General features: G+C 39.3%; 3 protein-coding genes across 3 annotated transcripts; all 3 read right to left on the reverse strand.

Annotated features, from left to right (window-relative positions):
• Positions 1-2,546: 2,546 nt before the first annotated feature.
• On the reverse strand, positions 2,547-11,317 carry LOC122781323 (fatty-acid amide hydrolase 1). The gene is made up of 15 exons (XM_044044972.1): positions 10,597-11,317; positions 9,927-10,040; positions 7,704-7,844; positions 6,998-7,131; positions 6,653-6,859; positions 6,508-6,548; positions 6,285-6,409; positions 6,034-6,159; positions 5,854-5,951; positions 4,979-5,078; positions 4,851-4,894; positions 4,725-4,764; positions 4,449-4,557; positions 3,565-3,710; positions 2,547-3,125 (listed from the first exon to the last, which is right to left on the reverse strand). Exons 1-15 carry the CDS (start codon positions 10,810-10,812, stop codon positions 3,003-3,005), a joined length of 1,764 nt encoding a protein of 587 aa, XP_043900907.1. The 5' UTR covers positions 10,813-11,317; the 3' UTR covers positions 2,547-3,002.
• Positions 11,318-13,255: 1,938 nt separating this feature from the next.
• Positions 13,256-16,078, reverse strand: LOC122781328 (cytochrome b-c1 complex subunit 6, mitochondrial). The gene is made up of 4 exons (XM_044044978.1): positions 15,935-16,078; positions 15,582-15,626; positions 13,724-13,885; positions 13,256-13,500 (listed from the first exon to the last, which is right to left on the reverse strand). Exons 1-4 carry the CDS (start codon positions 15,977-15,979, stop codon positions 13,468-13,470), a joined length of 285 nt encoding a protein of 94 aa, XP_043900913.1. The 5' UTR covers positions 15,980-16,078; the 3' UTR covers positions 13,256-13,467.
• A 380-nt stretch (positions 16,079-16,458) lies between these two features.
• On the reverse strand, positions 16,459-21,977 carry LOC122781327 (dynein regulatory complex subunit 4-like). Its single transcript, XM_044044977.1, has 11 exons — positions 21,897-21,977; positions 21,696-21,791; positions 20,208-20,405; positions 18,885-19,082; positions 18,751-18,805; positions 18,460-18,662; positions 18,129-18,275; positions 17,833-17,922; positions 17,472-17,681; positions 17,273-17,338; positions 16,459-17,107 (listed from the first exon to the last, which is right to left on the reverse strand). Exons 1-11 carry the CDS (start codon positions 21,897-21,899, stop codon positions 16,982-16,984), a joined length of 1,392 nt encoding a protein of 463 aa, XP_043900912.1. The 5' UTR covers positions 21,900-21,977; the 3' UTR covers positions 16,459-16,981.
• Positions 21,978-22,457: the final 480 nt, after the last annotated feature.

The following is a 22,457-nucleotide window of genomic DNA, read 5'->3' on the forward strand; positions in this document are numbered from 1 at the left end:
TGTCCTTTTGGGCTTCTGTAGAAACATGGCTTAATCGCCATCAAGGCATTCATTTCACACAGACCAGCCCGTGTGGCATCAAAGGTCATGCCACGTTCAAAGCCACTTTTGAACGTGTCTTCCCCATTCCCATGCTCAGTCAGAGTCACTGTCATGTGATGTAGATATGATTAGATAATTAGATAAGACCGTGAGACACATACACTCCAAATCTACAAACTGGAAGACAACTCACTCTACCTGCTAAATGATCCTCTTCCTAACATTTAACTTCCTAGTTCATTTTTCACAGAAAACATTACAGGAAACATGTGGAAGCTTATAATTAATAACTTCATAACAATAAGACTCAAACTCAAGTGTCGCAGCAAGCAATAATGGTGTGCCAGTGAACATGCACAATGGAAAAAATTATTGAATTAATGTTTTTCCCCCCATACTCAATGAGCATGTCAAATGTAAGCTTTTCTCTTGGAATAGGCTACCATGTCCCTTTTAAATAGACAGTTAAAAAGAAGACGTTAATACATGTCATGCTATAATTAAAATTAAATAAGTCTGGTAATTAGGTTTTGCATGGACAGATTTGTGAAGTCTTTAAACACTCACTCATTCCTTGATCTTCTACCACTTTATCCTCCAGGGTCGCAACAGGTGCTGGTGCCATTCCTAGCTGACATTGGGCAAAAGGCAGGTCACACCCTGAAAGGCCGCCAATCCATCCACTGACACACTCACACCTACGGTCAATTTAGAGTGTCCAGTCTTTAATCAAGATTAAATTAAAAGTTTAAAAAGTTTTTTTTTTTTTTTTAAGAAAGTGTACACTTTGTTTTTATTTGTCTTTTTCTTTCTGATTTTAAGATTTAAAAAAGCAAAATGTGTCTGCAGACCAGTTGTAGCTTCCTGCAAAATCTCCTCATTACCGACAGTCCTGAAACATGACCTGGTTTCACTCAAAACAGAAACCCTTTTCTTTATGATTTCTGGTATTTTGTTAAACCTGCTTTAACAAAGTGTGATTGTCTTGTGTGCTCATGTGCTTTGATCATTTTTTAAGGTTTTAAAATAACACAATGTCGGATTTTCTCTCTGGGGTTCCCCCACAGTTGTTAAAAAAGCATTGTTTGTTACAATTGTCATAACATTTATGTGGAGGTAACATGTGTATCTGTTGACAAAGTCTTCAGACCAGGTACAGTAGCCTATGTTATAGCATTTGATTCAAATATGACGACATGTTTGAATCACTTGATGCCGAGGTGCCGTAAAGTAGAAAGCTCTAGTTCTTTTTGTGGCACAGAACTAAAGTTAAATAGTGCCAATGTCAGGTTATGAGTTATGAGTTCATGTACCATCAACATTATTATTTGAACGTTGAAATCCTACATTATGTCACTTTAAATGACCACAGTTTACATAACACTCCATTTTATTACGTTAAGTATTATACATACAACTGCCAAATTATAAGGCAAATGTATTTAATGGGCCAATTTGAAGGATGTATTTTAACGTGTGTGTGTGTGTGTGTGTGTGCATAGGCACATGTCACTGCCACTGTCTCAGATCACGAGGGATTTATGAACAATGTCAAGTTCCCTCTGAAAACCTGAGTCTCTTCACTGCCTCTTAAAGCTTAATGCACCCTGACTGTGTGGCACAGTAAGAGCCACACTGTCTTTCTCTCTATGTGCCACAGATAATACTAAGAACAACCTCTCAATTCCAGCTCTCCTCCTCGCCTAATGTGCCCTCCTTCCTCTGCTGCTCGCACGCGGCCATTTCCATTCAATCAGACATGAATGCAAACACAAGCGACTGTAATGGAAAACACTAATATTGTCCCTAATGGTTTCCCATCCCAGGAGAGTTTTAAAACATATGTAAATTTATGTGAACCCAACAAAAACACATATTTACAATAGCACAGGGTAATCACAATATGATGACATGGTGGGCCGGCCTTGTAGATGGAGGCGCCATGTGTCATTAGTCTCTTTTATCTTTTTTTTCTGTTTCATGCAATGGCATCGGCGCAACAATCACTCACAGCAAGAATGAACATGATCTGCACTCGTCTGTGGCGCAGTGATGGAGAGGCAGAGGGGGAAGCTAAAGGAGGCAACGCAAGAGGTTGTGCGTCTTCACTGCTACGGAGTACATGAAGGTGAGGAGCAAGTGACAGCGGTGAGAAATAAGCAACTCTGATTTAACAATATAATAGAAGAGGCCTTCAAAAAGACAATATAATTAAAAAAATATATAAATGATTATTGTCATTCATTTAGAAGTTGAAATATATTTTTTGTGCATGTGCTCACAAAGCCTGTGCCTACAAAACTGAAGTAAACTGAATTCATTCTACACCATGTACAGTTACGGGGGCAGAATGGCATGAAGAAAATATCTAATTGCAAATTTTCTAACATTTAGCAATTGGGATTTGATATGCCATGTATTTATTTTTATGTCAAGGTTCAGTTCATTATTCACCATGTGATTCATCTAAAATGTACTGGAGTATTACCACAAGACACCATCAAAACTGTTACTACTTGTTGTATAAAATTTGCATAGAAGATATCACAATCAAAAACAAAATGATGCAATTTGCTAATTGTGCTGTTCCAAACTGCGTTTAATTGTTCAGCACTGACAGACACTACAGTCTGTTATATCTGTTCCTGCCATATGGCGTGACATCATCAACAATGTGAGTTCCACTCAGATAATTAATTAACAGTTTACTCATATCAGCACAATAATAAATTAAAGATTAAAACTTAAATTCAAATTCACCACAGATCGACAGTTTTATCTCATGAACCAAGGAGAGAAAGAAGAGGAAAAGCAAAGCATCTTTGTTAATCAATGTAAATTCATGTTGTATACTTCAATAATTTTCACCATCATCAGAAATGACGTTTTGGGTGCTGGTTCCACAGCAAATGTATCATAATATCCCTGAAGGTTGTAGCGCCACCTGTGGGCTTCAGGCTCTACTTTCTGCTCTGTTTGACCAAGTGTTCCACCTCCTTCATGAAGCGCAGACACAGCTCATCCTGCCACGGCAGGGCAACACACTGCACCGACACAGGCAGACCCTTTGCCCCGGAGACAGCCTGAACACAAACACAGAATGCAGAGAGTCAGCAGTCGCTCTCAAGAACCATCACAGTCTGCTGCCTCCACCTACTGACCAAATGTAGAAATACAGACACGGAAGAGCATCTAACATGCGCACCCACCTCCTCATTTGAATACAAAAGGCTAAAAAAACACCTTAATTCTAGACCTGTTAACTTTCATTTTTCCCTGTAAAATTAAAAACACAGCCACAACATTAAGCTGGTTTATACACTGTATATATACATATATATATATATATACACTGTGGATGCAGCCTCCTGTTGTAAAACAAAGACCTGCAGTGACATATTGAGGGATTTTCATATTAAAACTGTTAAACATTAGAGTTTGTTAAGTGGAATGAACAATTATTGATATTTGTGTCCGATTACGACTGTTGTATTACATATTACTTTTTGTCCCTTTTCTTACCTGTTTGAAGAACTTGTCCACCTGGTCCTGATAAATGCCCTTATAGTGCTCGAGTTCCTCCTCATCTTGTGCGGTCACTGTGGAAACGGGAACCACTCCAGCGGGAAAGGTGAGGAGATTGTAAATGGCTGTGTATGAGAGGACAGCTGAAAGAAAATAGACATGTACTGGGTTTTAATTTAACAATAACATAAGCACATACTGTATGTCACTGAAATGTCCGTTACAATTCCTTCTTGTGCAATAATATAATTATTTGAAGAGTCGTGATGACACTAATTATAAACTAAATTAATTGTTTCTATAAAAATTCCAAAGTAAAGGAACATAGCTCCATACGATTTATGACAACTAATTAGAAAACAAAGCCCAAAAGCTCTTTAACCCTTAAACCACTAAGCCTCAAAATGTCTGTTTGGACTTTGTTGCTCATTTTAAGCCAGAATGGGCCAGAAAATATCCTGTGAGTAAGTGTTTTTGCCCATTTTTCCAGAATAACGTAATAACATCTGGCCGTTACTCACAATTTACTGCATGTTAAAATAGTGTATTAACAATTTAAAATGAAGAAAAATGTAAGAACACATTAAATTAACATTTGTTTGAGTTTTTGGCTCAATGTCCAAAACAGGCCAAAAAGCGGAAACCATGTACAGGTGTTTTTCCAACTCTTTCCTCTCTGGTGACAAAGATGCTGATTCGCCGGCTTCCTGCAACAGTGTGAGCAAAATTACCGTAATAACCACATGTTGGCTTTGACGTGCAACTTCTCAGCTTTCAGAAATTGTGTATTTACGGCAATGCAAAGTGCCCTTGCACTCTGCGATGCGCTCGGTGTTAGAGGGTAACATATATTAGACAAAAATTGGTTGAGTATATCGTACGCGTAATCTTTCCGCAGTATAAGAAGTCGTAGGCTGGACCAATCACAGGGCACAGCAGCACGTCTATGTTGCACCTTCTCCAATCCTCGATCGTCTCATAAATGTAGTCCTGATAAGAACACAAGAACACATAGACATTTCATTTCCCATAGAACAAAGAGTGAAAAATTCAACACATGATTTAAAACCTTTTCAAGCACAACTTCATGTTCAGCTCTACATATACGTGAACATTTCGATTTAGTTTTTAAATAATTCACTGAAAAATAATAGAACCTCAACAGCGGCATGTTGCTTCCACAAGTTTGGAATAGACCTGAAAACAAGACAGAAAGATTCAGTATGGGCAGGTATTTTTGTCACATCACATGTGATGAAAAAAAAACCCTCAAAGTCTCTCACCCACATCCAGCTATAGCGCCACCAATGGTATAAAGACGAGGAGACTACAAAAACATGAAACAAAACACTCGTTAATTAATGCACTACTCTACGTCATGTACTAAGGAAGATTTATGTCTGTTACTCACCAGGGGGTTCATGAGGAATGACATGGTTTTTAACATCCACTTGGGAATATGGCGAAAGGAAATTTGATGTTTGAGAGAGGGGTCCACAGGACTTCCCTTCCTGAAACAGAACCAATAAGAGACAATTGGAACAAAATAGAGCAACCTGTTGAAAGAGACTCCTCTCAGATTTAAAGTAAACATAAAAATAAGGTTAAATATTATAGCCTCGGTGATAATACCAACATGCTAAGAAGCTCACACTAACAAATCGGACTGGGACAATATGCTTTTGTCACAAACAAATAATCTTAGTTAACTGCTACATTTACCTGCCGCTGCTAATAATACAATAAATACAGTCAGGCCAAAATGAACAGAGCATCTTCAAATACGACAAAGCATGTCTTTTCAAACCCTAAACTGGCGATAATGCTAAATAAACTTTTTATGGTAAATGAGTAATTAGTGATTTTACAATCGTACAAGCTAGTAAAAAACATCACAACTCTGGGGTAGTAAACAATTTAAATTTAAAAATAAATGTATATTTTTCCTCCAGCACCACAAACATTGACTTCATAGTGATGTGTAACCGGTAAACAGCTTACATGAAAAAAACAAAACAAAAAACATTCCAGCTGCAGATGTTAATGTCATTGTAAATATTAAATAAACATAATTTTATATGAAGATATGACCAAGATTATAAGGAATTAGAATAAAAACAGTCGATCATAAGACAAAAAGATGTTTGTCATTGGTATTTGTTACTCATGAGAACAGTACTGGTATGTATGTTTTTACGTCTGATCTTTTTCTGTCCTATGTGTTCTTCTGCTGTGACTTCACAGCGTGAAATGAACAATGCACAAACTAAGAAATATCCAACTCACATGTTATTTAGCAGGGTAGTACCTCCATCTGCAAGGCAACCCTTTACCACCAGTTCAGGGAAAGCATAATCAATCTTCAAAGGTGTGTAAGGCACCAACTGCACAAAAGACACAACTTTTATTAAAAACATGGACCTCATGTCACATGTAACTGTGGATCAGTGGGTGGTTTGCTCTTACAGTGTGGCCTGCGTCTTCCAACAGTGCCTTGACTTCTCGGACGGCCCGTGCCATGCTTGGAGATGGCTGCATGTAGCCATCATTTTCAATGTAACCAATCCTCAGGGGTTGGGACCTCTCGTACAGCTAGGAAACAAACATGTGTGATAGATGTATGAGATACAGTAACAGTGTTTTAGAGCTTTTAGGGGAGGTTTTTCTTACTCCATTTAAGTATATATGTATATGAGATCTGCCTTGATTTGACACACCTGCATATTAAAAGGCAGTGGTGGAACAGTGGGGTCCAGGGAAAACATGTGGTCACACAGCAGAGCCTGCATGCACAGAACCAGGCTGTCAACATCCCTCGCCATGGGTCCCGGAGATGCCAGCACTAAGTTTATTATAAACAGTAGGTCAATATAACAGGCACCATATAATGGCACTTATATAGAGTGCACTGTATATGATATGTCAAATATTTCACCATACCTGACTTTTGCCCCCTACAGGCAGGCCTCAGACCCATTACACTGACCAAGCAAGAAAGAAAAATAAGTTCAGATAAACATCTGGTGGAGTGTTTAATTGGTGCGAAGCGATTGATAATAAAACTGCACCAACGACAAACACTCACCTCAGCCGACCTGGCGTTGGCTTGAAACCGCATGTTCCACAGAAAGAGGCGGGAATGCGGATGCTGCCGCCTATGTCACTGCCTAAACCCAGCAGGGAGCCACCTCCACCGATGAGAGCCCCCTCTCCACCAGATGAACCTCCAGAGGTCTTCTGAAGGTTATGGGGGTTTATGGTCTGCCCATAAATAGGGTTACAGCAGTCATAACTGAAAATATGGCAACAATAATAATAAAAACACAGACACAATGATAATTACAGCCTCTGCACATTAAACTATATTGGAAGTACACAATTATAAAGGCATGTGACAAGTGCTTTCAACTCATAACTGGAAATGATTTACCTCAAAAGGCCTTGAGGTATGTTGGTTTTCACAAAGGGAATAGCTCCTTGTCTCTTCAGAACTTTGACAAGGACACAGTCTTCCTGGACAGGTTGCTCCAGATTAATGATCAAGCCACAAGTAGAGTCGCAATTCTTGAATTCAAATACAGCGAAGACAAAATGAGCATTGTTAGATAACAGCGGACGAAGGTCATAAGGTAGGCTTCATTAAGATGTAGCACAACGTTTAACAACATACTCAGTGAAAGAAAAAGCACATGTCAGAGTGTTTCCACTCACTACTCCACTCCCCTGTAACCACTCCAGGAATTGAGGATTCATCTTGATTACATAAGAGCTGCTGATATAACATTTAATTGCTGCTCTCATTGTAGTAATGTTTGCTTTTTGCACTTAAGTTGAGGAATGTTGGAGTTTCCTCATCGGTCTATAAAAACCTCCTGATATTTTTTCCTGTGCAGAGAAATGCAGAAGCTGGAGGGACATTTGGGTCATGTAATATCTAAACAAGAGCCTTTTGCAATATTTGCAATATTTGACTTTTCATATCCCTATCCAAATACATTATGGACCCTTTCAGTGTAATCATCTCCACCAGGGAGTTTAAGCTTTTAACCGAGTCTGTCGAACTGTGGCCAAATGTAAGAATTATTCAATTTCAATTATTCAAATGTTTTCATTGTGCTTACGACCAGTCAACATACCTTGTATCCAAAGTTGTCTTTGATACTAACTGGAACTCCATACAAGAGACCTCTCTTGTTGTTACTAATAGCTTTCAGTTGGTCAAAACTATCCGGCAACACCCCTGTGCAGCAGTTTAGCTTTTCGTTTACATCTAGAGTCTGTAAAAAAAAAAGAAAGAAAGAAAGAAAGAAAGAAAGAAAGAAAGAAAGAAAGAACATGAAAGTCAAATGAAGTGCAGGCAATTACACTTACTTAGTTACTTAGTGTCAATGACCTGGGGAGAATTACTGTGTATATAAGAGTAGATTCAACATTTATTCTAGTAATTTCATACAAGACATGTCGGTCCTGTATGTATTATCTGTCACCTGCCAATGGAATATGGATCTACATTTACATGCATATTGTATACAAATGTTCATTAATATGCTGGAATATGGAATAATCTTGCTTTCTGTCAAGACAACAGGAAAAGAGGAGCGTGAATTTGCAGTTTTGGAGACCTGATTATGGAAAATAGACTTTACACAAAGATCTGCATTAGCTTGGCTGTACCTTGGCTGAAGCTCAATTGCTTCCCTGTCCAGGAGATCATTATTCACACCAGCATGCACCTGTCTGCTTATAGCCATCTACATTTTATTTTTAGGTTCAGTAACGCAGCTTATATAGGCCGCAATGAGTGAGGCTGTGCCCTGTCCACCCACCCCACCTATACCTATATCCTCCACATGAGGGGGATGCTGGTGCCAATCCCAGCTGACATGGGGCAAAACGCGGGGTTTTTGTCATCACAGGGCAAACTACCATTCACTCACACAATCACACCTACAGGCAATTTAGAGTGTCCAATTAACCTCTGCATGTTTGTGGACATGTAGAAGAAACCAGAGAACCCGGAGAAACACTTCTGAGTTCTGGCATCAGGAGGTATGGTACAGAATCTGCAGTAAACCACGAGTTTGCAGCTTGTTGTAGACTGTACAACACATTTTTAACATTTCAATACCTAGACTACTTCCTACACCTACCTGTTCTGTGTTTGAGAACTTAACTGCCCTTGTTTCACCAGAGGATCCCACCCTTGTTTGAGGATAATTTCCTTTCTAATGCTGCAGGTAATTTGTGTACCGTGTTGTAGCAAGTAGCAAGCGTTTACTGAATAAATATAGCCTTCTTTCAGTAACAACACATGTTAAAATGCACACAGTAATGTCACTTGGTTAAATACTGTGGTATATTTATGTACTGCAATTAAAAAACAACTTGTTTTTCCAACACTGGACACAATTAGGCATGTAGCTTATGATGTATTTTTGGAGGGCTCAGTATTTATTAAACAGCAAGCAGCTTCATTCAAAACCAGCTATGACCATTTGCATGTTTTCCAATAGGGATGGCACATATTCACGAGCACTCACATATAACTGTGCCAGACTGAAGGCTATAGGCTATTTTCCATCCTATCGGCACATAGATTTAAATTTAAAGTATTATTATTAAAAGATGTTCCAAGCTGAACATCCATCCATCCGTCTTCTACTGCTTTATCCCTCACATGAGGGGAAGCTGTGCCAATACCAGCTGACAGGGTGTTAGGTGGGATACACCCTGGACAGTTATGCCAGTCCATCACAGGACCACATACATAGAGAAAAAATGTTCCACTCTCACACCTATGGTCAGGTGATTACAGTTAAGTTTCAGTCTACAGCAGGGGTGTCAAACTCATTTTTGTTCAGGGGCCACATACAGCACAATTTGATCTCAAGTGGGCAAGATCAGTAAAATAATAGCATAATAACCTATGACCAACAAGAACTTCATTTTTACAAAACATGACATTTCTTGAGAAATATAAGTGCAATTTCAACAATATCGTGCCTAAATTTACTATTTACACATCACACTGGATCTATAAAGGCACAAACATTTAGTCACAGGTATCTGGAAGTGAAAAATATTGCATTTGAAATTACGTTTAGATTGTAATCGTAGTGTGAAATCTCAACAAATTCATCCTGTGGGCCGGATTGGACCCTCTGGCCGTATGTTTGACAGCCCTGGTCTACAGTCTTTGATTCAGTGCCTTGTGATAATTATCAATTAAAGGTGATTATTCCAAAACAAAAAAACAGTTCATCAATAAGCACAGATGAAACACTGAATTAATAAAGAGATTACTGATTTCCATGTTTGTTTTTCTGTGATGATGAATGCAACTAATGTCAATACTGAACCTTTTCCACATAAGCATAAAAGACATCCTCGGGGTTCAGTGAGCCTTCCTGAAGTTCCTTTGTCAACTCAGACAGGGACAGTGTCAGGATTGCATCAGAGTCAGCAGTTGGATGCTAGAGAAAAACAACACACACACACACATTAGAGAATGGATCAGATAATCGACAATCTCTCTGAGATGGTAGGGCAGGGGGTCTGCAACCTTGATAATGAAAAGAGCCATTTTGACATTTACATTGACACATGGACTCCACATTTAGACATTGGATGTGATGCACAACATGTCAGAACACTTTTATTTATCACCTTGATCTCGAAATAAGAAAGAAGAAAATGAAAAGAAACTTATTTTTAAATTATTATTCAAAGCTACAAGGGGCCACTGCAGAGGAGACAAAGAGCCACAGGTTGCAGAACCCTGCTATAGGGCCATATCAAATTAGTTTTTAATTAATTTTGCTACTTTTGTAATAGAGTAATAGAGAGAGAGAGAGAGAGAGAGAGATACAGTTAAAACAAACTATATATACACATGCAAATAAGTTTTATATGAAACATAATAGAAGGGGAATACGATTATACTCCACAGTAATAAAAAGAAAATGAACAGTAATCACATATTGTTTGATTTTTGCTAATAATTAATCAAAATGTCAAAAAAAGTCTCACCGACACCCTGTATCGCTGCACAGCCTCTTGTGCGTGCTGCAGACTCTCGGTCCTCCGAGCTCTGGCTCTCTGGATCTTCGACTTTGCCTCTTGGTAACTACTGATCTTGCGGAACAGCAGCACCGCAGCTCCAGCAGCGCAGGCACCGGTCGTCAGCAGTGCCGCAGTGCGCTTGTCCATCTCCACACTGTGGATAAACTGCGTTGCCTTCTCCATGGATCTCTCTCGCCTAGTTACATGGATTATTCGTACTAATCACGTAACGTCGCGCTCCTTTGAGAACGTTTCTCTAGCGGCCGACTGCGAAAAACTGCTTCACAGAGAAGTTACATCGACACTTATGCGAGCAGCAACTAGCAGCAACTACTGAAGTCAAACTAAAATTGAAGTTGCCCCGTATTAAAGCATTTAAGGTAGTCAGTCCCAGTAAATCAGGAACTAACGGCTGTGGTCTGTGGGACATCCAAGTCCGCCCACATCGACAGCCAAGTCCGCCCACGTCCTGTACGTCCGCCGCCCAACCCCGAGGTCAAACTCCGCCTTTTCTCTCTATGAGTGAGAAATTTCAAAGTAAAAGTCGGATTGCTGTATATCAGAAATCTGAAACCTGAGCGACTGTAAAACAAAATATCCCCATGATTCCTGCAAAGACAGATAAATGTATGTTGAGGATATGCCTGAATGCTCACACACAAAATTAAACATTTTACTATATTAATAGGGAGACATTTCAAATAAATGTCACATTACTGTATATTAGCAACACCTGAAATTTAAAAATTGAGTAGCCATAACACTCTCCCATAATTCCTGGTAAAGACTGTTACACTTGTGTTGAAGACATCTCTAACTACAGAGATACTGAATATTAATCATTTTTACTGTACCAAATAGGGAAGAACTTCAAAATAAAAGTCACATTAATTCAATATAATATAATTAACAACTCGAGGAGTTGTATCAGTCTTTGGAATTGTTTTACAGCTGCTCAACTTTCAGATTTCAGGTGTTACAATACAAAGTGGTGTGACTTTTAATTTGAAATTTCTCTCTCGCTTCCGTTTCAGTGTAACTACCTTAAATGTTTTAATACGGGGGCACTTTTCAGAGTCGGGATAGTTTGACCATAGATCTGCAAACGTCGGATAGATTGACCACAGTCAGCAACAGGGGGTTCTTCTATGACGTCACCGTCGGCTTGCGCACTATCCTCGAAGATGGCGAATGTCTTGGAAACGGGGTGAAACAATAAACAACAATAAATTAACACAACAGCCACTTTATAAAGGTATACACTTGTTCAACTGGTAGTAAATGTAAATATCTAATCAGCAACTCAATGCATTTCAACTTGTACACATAGTGAAGACGACCTGCTGAGTTTGAATATCAGCATGGGGAAAAAGAGTTTGTAAAATTTAAAAATGTAGGTCAGTGATGGCAACACTCAGCACAGGCATAGGTAAAAGCTAGATGGATTCTGATACGGAAATTCATTCAGATCTCTTGGCACACATTCTAGATTTACTGTACATCATTATCTGGCACCAAATCAGATTTGAATATTGGAACTGGCAACGGAATTTCTGTGTCCAATCCATAAGATGCGAGTCACATTAATAGAAAAGAAGATACAAATCACTTCACCTGGTAATGTGGATGAATCCTGAGTGACATTGAATGTGGCATGGTTGTTGGTGCCAGATGGGCTGGTCTGAGTATTTCAGGACCTGCTGTCTACTGGTATTTCCACCCACACAGCCACACCTATCTTCCTGAGAAAACATCCAGGAAGCTGCAGTTCTCTGGGTGAAATGTTTGGTAATGACACCAGGGGACGTAGGAGAATGGACTGGTTTGAGATGATGGAAGCTGTGAATGTCCCTATGGCTGCACGCTCTGTCGCAGCAGCTCTGAGCCCTCTCAGAAAGGGCTCCAGAGGGTCATTAACACTGCACAAAACATCTGTATCCCTGGAGGATAACAACAACAGAGGTGATGGACATCCTCAAGGATGGCCGTCACCTCTTTGAATTACTACCCTCAGGGAGACGGTTCAGGACCATCCACAGCAAAAAAAAAAAAAAGACGTTATCCCAGGGCCAACATTGCATTTAATAATGCTAAAACTAGTCACTGATGCATACATAAATGTGCGATACTGTCTATTTTAAAAATGATCTAAAAATACATTTTTTAATTTATATTGTGCCTGTTGTCTGTCTCTTGTCTTTTGTAGCTTTCTCTGGACACAACACGTCAAATCTTGAATCAAATGCATCAGCTGAAGTCCACACTGACCTAAGTTCAAGAGTCACATGAAAGTCAAATAATAAATTAAACAGACTTGCAGGTCAATACAATCTGTGTTTATCTCTGAAGTTGTGCAACGAAACAAACAATATCAAGACTTGTTGTCTAACAGCACACCATGTGGCACAGAAGTCAAGGTGGAACAGTTCAAGAAGATGAATAGACTGGCACAATTTCACAAAACACATTTGTAATGTATTTTAATGTAAAATAATTTGTTTAGCTTTAAACCTAATTTGTTGAGTCCATTATTGCTGAAATCAATTATGGTTACATTTTTCCAAGAATCATTAACAAACAATTAATTCACACATTATAACCCACACAATAAACCTTTGACACCTGGTAAGGATTTCAAGTCTCCACTTTAATGAAACATGGACTCAGCCTACCTTGTTAAATACTTAAGTTTCTTCACATGAGCAGACACATTATAGTTTACATTTAAAGATACAGCATACAACAGATCCATATATGGATGCATTTTAGCCAATTTCATTCCCACAAACACGATTTGAAGAATGTCTTCAGCCAGCATTTAAACAACCAGAAAGGATTTCATTTGACAGAATGGAACAGTTTGTGTGACACCTAGAGAGAGAGGACAGGAGATTAATTTATGTAAACATACTAAACACAGTAGAAGGCAAGGCAAATATAATTAATGATTCACATTATTCATCTTCAAATGATCAATGTCACTGTTAAATAGTGCTATCCAAGTTCTTACACGTTAAACAAATGAACTCTGAAGGAAACTAGGCTGAATTGTGATTGCTTATTGCTTAGTGAAAATGAAGTCTGTCACACTTACACAGTGGTCGCGAGCATGCAGGAAGTCAAAGAGTTCCTCAGTGCACTCCTCCTCTGTATTAGACCTAGAGTTAACTCTGGCCTCACACTGTTCCAGACGCTCCCGGGTGTGGATGCAGTGCTCTATCTCTTCACACTTCTGTCGCACTATTTCAATAGGATCCTGTAAAAAAAACCAAAAAAAACAAGACGTTCAGAATACATATCTTAAAACGTGTCAACAGGAGATACAAAGCATTCACAACTGCACTCTGTAGCACCAGACTCAATATCTCAGTTTCCACTACACTGTCCCGACACATTTTTTGCTTTTAGATAGTACCTGGTACTTTTTTTTAGTACCTGCTCTGGCGAGGTTCCAAGAGAGCTGAGCCGATACTATGCATGATGTCGTCAGACTGCCGGCCACTGATTGGTCAGACTGGCAGAAGAGGCATGAGCAAGACATTCGACACAATAATCAAACCAAACAATGCCTAAATGCAAAAGGGCCTTACTGTATGGAGTTTGCATTCTCTGCCTAGGTGCGCATGGGTTTACTCAGGGTACTCCAGTTCCCTCCCACAGTACAAATACAAGTAGAGGTGCTGTAACTCTCTCTATAAGTCAGTGCATATTGAATCAGTTTCCTTTTGACCATAATGTCACAGAAAAACAAACAGCTAACGGCAAGATGGTTCATGCTTAAGTTCTGTATGTATCGTACCCGCTATACATGTTAATTGTGATACAAATTAGATGGAGCATGGCTCTGGTGGTTGCTGCATCATTCGAAGAAAAACACCACCGCCTTATGATTTCCAGCAACAGTACTACAGTCTATACGTCCTACTTCTGAGAAAGACCAGGGAGGAAAACTCCAATCCTAACCACATACTCTCGTCACCTCCCGTCTTGACTACTGTAATTCTCTCCTCTATGGCCTCCCCCAAAAGTCTCTCCATAAACTGCAACTGGTCCAAAACTCAGCCGCCCGTATCATCACAAAGACCCCCTCACACCACCACATCACCCCTGTCCTCCAGCACCTCCACTGGCTCCCTGTCAAACACCGCATCAACTACAAACTCCTCCTGTACACATACATGGCCATCCACAACCTTGCCCCTCCCTACCTGTCTGATCTCGTTCCCTCAGATCCTCCTCCTCCATCCACCTCTCTGTGCCCCCTGCCCGCCTCAGCACTATGGGGGGGCAGAGCCTTCAGCCACTCTGCTCCCCAGCTCTGGAACTCACTACCACCTGACCTCCGTAACTGCGACTCTCTCCACCTCTTTAAATCACAACTGAAAACTCACCTGTTCCTGACCGCCTACTCCCTCTAACCCCCCCCTGCTATCACCACCACTTCCCCTAAGTTATTGTGTTGATTTTATGTGCTCCTTTTTTTTTAAGAAATTGTGTGATTTTAATTTTATCGTGTTGTAAAGTGTCCTTGAGTGACCTGAAAGGCGCTTTTAAATTAAATGTATTATTATTATTATTATTATTACATACATGCAAGAGTAATCGGACTATGAATCACATTACCCAGGTATGTTAGTCAGACTAAGACTAGCACGGTTTAAGTGGACTAACGTGTTTTAATGACACTCTTCAGTCTTTGCTTTCAGGAATAATCAGTTTACGCCACAATCTTAACAGAAAACTTGCCTGAGAGGATCAATAATGTCTCTAATTACGTTAACAGACGTAAAACCGTCGAAATGATGAAAATGAGAAATGTTTGGAGCTGAGCTATATTAAACAGAAGTTCTAACCAAAACCTCGAAACGCTTGCTCTTAACAGTATGCGCATGTTAAAATGCACTTTTTTATTTACCTTTTTAGGTAAATTAACAATATTTTGATTAACATACCACCATCTCTTCTTCTTCCTCCTCCTCTTCTTCTTCTTCTTCCTCCTGAGACAGAAATACACAACCACACAGTTACATCATACACATTACGCCAGAGGACACTAGGGTACCCTGACCATTCTCACGGTGGCATCGATTTAATTCAACAATTAAACATTCAACAGCTACAGACAATGTCATTATGATAAAGCACAGGATGAATTCGCTTTGACATATTTCTGAACGACAACAGGAGCGGCTATCTGTATAGCATTAGCTAACCGTGTAGCTCGTGGCGTGATTGCCTGTAAGCACACATAACCAGACATTACTAGTGTAGCAGTGATATCCTAAAACTGTAAAAAGCTACTTACATCCTCAGGCTCTCCGTTTGTGATCATTTTCTCCTCGAAAACCATGATGTTATTGCTCTTGTCCTTAGATGACCGGTTTTCTAGCAGCAGCAGTTGGAGGACAGGACACACGGCAGGTCACAGAAGCTAACAAGTGCACTCTCTTCTCTGGAAGCCTAAGTTTTAGCGACAGCGCCACCCAATGGTTTGAATGACCAAAGGTTGCACCTCTCTCCCTCGAGACCGAGTTCCAGGGTTTATTCGACAAAAACGCTGGTTCCCATATAGGGGACAAATGGATCAAACATACACGTCGAAAACAATATATAGCTCATCTTTGCATTAGAATATAGGCTAGTAGTTGATGTTTTAATGCTCCATGTTGTTCCAAATATATTTACACAGTGAATTCTAAACTTTTTAAAAGTTATACAACTAATCACAATCATAATATTTGTCAGAAAAATCACAATTATATATTTCCGCCAAATAAAAATGGGTTTCCTGGATCTCAAGCAGAAAACAGAGACACAAATGTTCTTTTGTAGCCAATCTGAACAACTTTATTATAACAAAATGTTCACATCATTGGAATTTACCAGTCTAAATTCTTAGTATCGTCATGCTAACGAAATTAAAACATTATTCAAACAATGAGCTGCCCTTCATTTGTTAAGCATAGTTGTGCTACAACAGAAGTGAGCTACAGGAGGGGCAGTGGAAAAATTTAATGCATCTTCTCAATTCAGGGACAGGTTTTCATTCTTGTTCTAATATAAAGTATGCATCTTGAGAGAAAAAATAAATAAATGAGTGAAAATGAAAGACTGAGGTGATTTTACAGACATGACATACAACCTAGACTGGTTGCACCAAAATATACTGTCTAAATCCTCTCTCTTCAATTAAGCTCAAACTATGTCCATGAAATCATTTTATACAGTCTGTACAGCACAAGGCAGAATCTAACCTTTTCGAACATGACACATTTAAGTCAAAATGGGTGATAATATGAACTTATTAAGATCAAACTGCTTCTCATTCTCTGCCTGCATGCAGAGAAGTGAGCTATTTGGACTCATTTTCAGTCTGTCCGGGACATTTTCTAGCCAGACTGATCCCAACGGTCTCTTCAACTGGGACACCAAGGGCCCTTAGCTTTGTTTCATAGAGCAGCATCAAATCCTCGCGTGCCTGCAAGACACATCATTTTCCATAAATATAATGAGTATCACACATCCCGTGACCCTCATGTGGAGGATAAAGTGGTAGAAGATGGATGGATGGCTGGATGGCTATGAATATCACTATAAATATTGTTAAAACATCATCAGAGAAATACATGAATTCAAAACTAACCTTGGAAATCTTTGCTTTTTTAAACTCTGAGTCCTTAATAGCATTGTTACTTGAGTCAAGACTTTCCTACATGTGAGAAGCACAAAAGTACATGTGAAATTATGTTGTTGTTGTTTTTTAAAAACAGTATGACAACATGCAGCAAAATTATCAACGATTACAAAGAATGAAGGAGGGAGACAGTACAACACAACCATACCTCAATATTCTTTGTGAGCTCACAGAGGGCTGTTTGGTCCATGTTTGATGCAGAAAGCACAGAGAGGAGCTGGGCCTGTGTCTTCTCCAGGTGGTCAGTCATGGATTTCAGCTTCGTCTCCAGCAGTGCACTCTTTAGACCCGCTCTGTGTTGCTCCCTCTCAATTATCTCAGGGAACGTCTTGTACAGCTCATCCCTTTCCAGCTGAAGCTGTGTGACACACACACACACACACACATTATACATATTGAATAACAATCACATACATAATAGCAGGTACACAAAGCACGGAGCTGTGATCAAGGTGCACACATTAATTACACAGTAACATTTGAGTGACATGAGACAACTTAAAATGTACCTTGTTGAATTTCTGCTTCATTGCCTCATGATTCTTTTTCAGATCACTCAGCTGTGCTTCTTTGAGCTTCTGATGGGTGTCAGAATTAATCTGTGTTGGAAATGTCAAAAACAGTCATAAATACGGTCCTTGAACACATGAACATATACACTACACGTCAGTTGCAGAGAGAAATTTAAAGTGGAGTGCAAGCTGGAATAATAATAATAATAATAATAATAATAATAATAATAATAATAACAATAATGATAATAAAACCCATTTTTTAAAGATTTACAAACATTGACAGAAATTACCTTTTTTATTCTGTAAATTTTTTTCTCTTTCTCAGCAATTTCCTCCTTGACTTTTGAGAGGTACTCGGCAAGATGTTTGTTATCTTGTGTGACGGGGATCAGGTCCTTTTTCTTCTTCAGTTGCATCTTCATCTCTTTAATTTGGGCCTAGGAAAAGCCAATGTGAATGAATGAATTTAAAACATGAGAATGGTGACATGAAAAAACACAAGGATTTCTACAACAATTATGACAAATACAAAACATAGATTGGTATAGAAGACAAGCTATTAACATCATTGACAGGCATTTTTGGGGTCATTTTAGATCTTAAATAACCCTTAGTTTTTACCTTAAGTGAGTCACAATTATCCAGAACCTGTGGGATGTCACTCACACATTCATTAACAGCCTTCAGAGCATTGTTCTGGTCTTCTATAAGACCAGCGATGTGCCTGTTCCAGTGATCCTCTCTCTCACTGAGCTCATTTTTCCTCTTCTCCTCCAACTCTTTTGACAGAAACTCCATCTTTTCCTCATTAGTGGCTTGAATATCTGTTCAAAAAACAGACACCACAAAATAATGGCACCCATGTAGTTATTGTCATGGGGTTGAAAGTCAACTTCACAATTGTTTATTTACCAGTGAGCTGCTTCTCAAATCTGTCCCTTGTTTCTGCTATTTCTTCATGGTGTTTCTGTTCAACAATGAAACCAGTATTTATAGTGTGCAAAAATATCCAAGAAGCGAGAATAGATTTTCTGCAGATCACAAACCAGTTTAAGTTCCTTGACGAGGTTTTCATTGCTGACAAGCATGTCTGCCATGGTGGCCGTCATTTCCTTGTGAAGCTTAATTTCCAGCTTTGCTTGCTCTTTCTGTCGAGCGTCAGTAGAGAGCGAGTCAAACGCTTTGAACTCGGAGATCGTGTTCTGGTGTTCGCACAAGAGGTGCTTCATCTTCTGCTTGTACACCTAGCGAGGAAGGTGAAAAAAAATCTAAATGTGCAGTAGGAAATGAATTCTGTTTTGATAGTTGCTGCAGTGGGTATTAGGCTGTATTTATATCCTACTCTCACCAGGCAAAGGGCAGATAATTCAGCAGCCTGATCCAGTCTTGCATCTTTAAAGTAACTGCTTGAGTTAAAGACTGCGTTTGAAAATTATACCAAAAAGGTCGGGGCTGTACCTGACAAGTTACTTCAAAGGAAGCAAAGATGTGACAAAAAAATAGTTACACTTCTCTATATTGGTTAACAACTCCTCTGTATCTCTATTGATGCACAATTTGATATAGATATTGTCTCCTGTTGTCTCCCCCTTATTTCCTGTGTTGTTTTACTGAAAGGATAATGCAGTGTGTCAGTGAGTGTCAGACTTACCACACAAAACAAAAATCCAAAGAGCTTTCTGACTCACCCTTACTTTCTTATTGTAAACCTGATTAGAAGCTTTCATTAGTAAATCCCACTAATCTGCTAACACCGTGGCTGATATTGGTTATGAGACAGATTTAGTGACAGCCGTTGATCGTCTTTTCCTCCACTCGTGCAAAAAAAAGATAGTGATCACACCACATGTGAAGGCCAAACGCAAGCATGTCCTATACAGCTGTCACTTATTACCTTTAGAAAAACAAAGTAACCCACATGTAACATGTTACTCATCCCACGTGCAATACATGTGTAGAATATCTCATGTTCAATCCTGTTTATACTGTAAATATCATACTGTATGTCTATTTTATTATTTTTTATCTTTTTATAGTTTTATTGTCAATACTTTTCTCTACTCTAGCTTATCTTACCTTACCCTATATTGTCTTATCATGTGCCTTTATAGATATTCTCATTCTTCATGGTCTCCAGGAGGCAACAGAGCTTGTTTATGGGCCTTTCACTGACTGGAGTGAATCTGGATATTTTGGTACACAATATTGCATGTAGGTCCCTTTAAACGACAGTAGTTTGTTGTGCAGCTTGAGGCAAAAAGAGTGACTGCAGTGATTTCAGCCCACAGCTCACAAAATAAAGACTTGAAATGAAAATCCTGGAGCCAGGAGCAGTAACTACAGCTCCTGTATCTTTCTAGAACCCTTACCTTGATCTCCACTTGGTGGCGCCACTCATCCTCTTCAGTTGCCTGGTCCATGTTTTTCAGTTGAGCCATGACCTCCTGTCCCTCTCTTTCTGTACAATCCCAAAAGGTGTGTATCCTGTCCCTCTCCAGCTGGAAGTAGTTCCTCTCCTCTCTCTCTCTATCCAGCTCCTCTCGAAGGCGCACAATGTGTTCCTTCAGCTGAAATACACCAAAATATATTTTAGTGTTTGCTGCATCTGAGTCAAACAATGCGATGGTCATGAGCAGTGGTTTATAATTAATATCAGCTCAGTTTATGTCCCCCAGTGTCTCCTGTAGCTCTGAAGGTAAGTCTCGAGGACTATCTGAGGATTGGCATCTGTAATGTGTGGGTACACTTAATCCATCATTTTCTTCTCAGTGTCACACTTGTTGTGAGGAAATGTTGTCAACAGAATTATGGTTTTCCAGCATTAACAGCATATTCAGCGGCACGTTTTGGGATAGACACTGTCACTGCATGGGTCTCGGTTTCCTTCAGAGGTCATACAGTGGACCACAGAGGCTGAAGGCAGTCTGCTGCATGTTACTGCTGCTACTCTAATTTATTTACTAATTCATTATTTATTTGAGTTACCCCTTAGTGCTCATGTGGCACAGATCAGTACCACAGGTGCACCCTTGGTAAATTGCAGTGGGAATAATACACAACTCTTATATGGACATCCTAGTGGTGTGTGTTTATAGGTCACATCTATCTTCTTTTTTTCATCCTCTTTGAGTGTTGTTGAGTCAAAACTATGATTTATTTTATATAACATTTTTTTATTGTTTTAGTAGTGATACAAAATAGACAATTTTTCTTCTATTTTTGTTCATAAAAATGAGCCAATTGAACTTTGAAATGTGACACAATTTCTAAATCTCACAAATTCAATCAAATTTTTATAAATTTGAGTACTTTTTGCTCAGGTGTGTTTATATAGTTGGTGAAAATGGAAACAAAAATTATGTCATCAGATTGTTTATAGGTTGTGCTGAAAAAAACGGATATAAGACACTCGATATTGCACATTCTTTCAACGTTTCAACATAATAATGGAAAAGCGCAGCCTTACTGCTCAGGCGGATCCAAAGGATCTGTTTGGATGGAAGGACACATTTTTGGAGGAGCCTTGGAAATGGGACAAACAAATGCACCCTCAGAGGGGAGGTAACTCCAGCAGCCTGCATATTTCCCCTGTATCACTAAAATGATGCAGGTGTGAGTGACTCTGCACACTCTCTCATTCAGTTTCAACAACATTTGACTCAATGTCTGTAAACAAAGGTCAGTGTTGTATTAAACCAACCCAGCATCTGACACCAGATTGATACATACCAAGATGTTCTGTTTGGGATTATCTCATAAGTATTGTATTCAGAAGGATTTTTTCAAAGTAAAATACAATTCAATTAAAAGAAATGACTATGTTTTTATCTTTGCCCCCTTCACAGTCCAGCTCTGACCTGCTCTTTGGATAGCTCCTCCTTGGTCAGTCCATCTATCAGTGTTGGCGTCCTTGCCTTTGCAGCCTTTTTACTCGCGCCTTTGTTTTTGGGAGGCTGGAGGGAAAAGAAGATAGAAACAAAAGAACCGCTCATGTCGCTTCATATACTCGCGTTTGGCTGCTAATGTATTGATTTCACTATTATTAGTGTCGCACTCACCATCGTGTCAAACAGCTGAGAAAAGGACAATGTTTCGTGTCAAGTCCACGTCGGCCTCACAGTAAGCCGAGTAAGCAAGACTTGTTGGTGTAGGTTGCCATAGCAACCACACAGCGGTAGAGTAATCTTCGCTCTACACTGAAATGAGGAAGTTTATCCTCATCTCTATCCATGAATTCCCTGGGGAAAATGTTGTATATAAAAATATCTCGGACCGGTGATCAGGAAATCTAAATATTTCCTAACCTACGCATTTTATCCAAAATAGTTTACTCTATGAATGAATGAACATTTAAAAAGCAAACGTTATGTGCTGTGTTTCATGCATCAGTAGGCCTAAAGTAACTGCAGCAGTGGTAATCTAACAGTTTGATTCACTTCTTTTAAAGTGAAACAACACAACCTCACAGTAAAGGATTCACAAATCACTAAAGTGGCCTAAGTGACAGCCGAAGTGATCCGTTAGCAAGTCATAAACCCGAGAGTGTCGCCCTCTACTGGTTGAAAATGACACCTGCAGCTAAATTTGACTTGAAAACAGAGTTCACGTTTATATGTGCA

The sequence above is a fragment of the Solea senegalensis genome, linkage group LG14, assembly GCF_019176455.1.
Source record: "Solea senegalensis isolate Sse05_10M linkage group LG14, IFAPA_SoseM_1, whole genome shotgun sequence".
Taxonomy (NCBI): Eukaryota; Metazoa; Chordata; class Actinopteri; order Pleuronectiformes; family Soleidae; genus Solea; species Solea senegalensis.

Coding starts and splice junctions, on each gene's coding strand:
- LOC122781328 (XM_044044978.1), bottom strand. CDS start 15,979: ATGGTTTTCGAGGAGAAAATGATCACAAACGGAGAGCCTGAGGAT. Junction 13,886..15,581: donor AGGAAGAAGAAGAGATGGTG/GTATGTTAATCA, acceptor TTTTTTTTACAG/GATCCTATTGAAATAGTGCG. Junction 13,501..13,723: donor TGCATGCTCGCGACCACTGT/GTAAGTGTGACA, acceptor CTCTCTCTCTAG/GTGTCACACAAACTGTTCCA.
- LOC122781327 (XM_044044977.1), bottom strand. Junction 18,276..18,459: donor ATAATTGTGACTCACTTAAG/GTAAAAACTAAG, acceptor GGCTTTTCCTAG/GCCCAAATTAAAGAGATGAA. Junction 17,923..18,128: donor AAATTTACAGAATAAAAAAG/GTAATTTCTGTC, acceptor TTTCCAACACAG/ATTAATTCTGACACCCATCA.
- LOC122781323 (XM_044044972.1), bottom strand. CDS start 10,812: ATGGAGAAGGCAACGCAGTTTATCCACAGTGTGGAGATGGACAAGCGC. Junction 5,079..5,853: donor ACTACCCTGCTAAATAACAT/GTGAGTTGGATA, acceptor GTTCTGTTTCAG/GAAGGGAAGTCCTGTGGACC. Junction 4,558..4,724: donor AGCAACATGCCGCTGTTGAG/GTTCTATTATTT, acceptor TGTTCTTATCAG/GACTACATTTATGAGACGAT.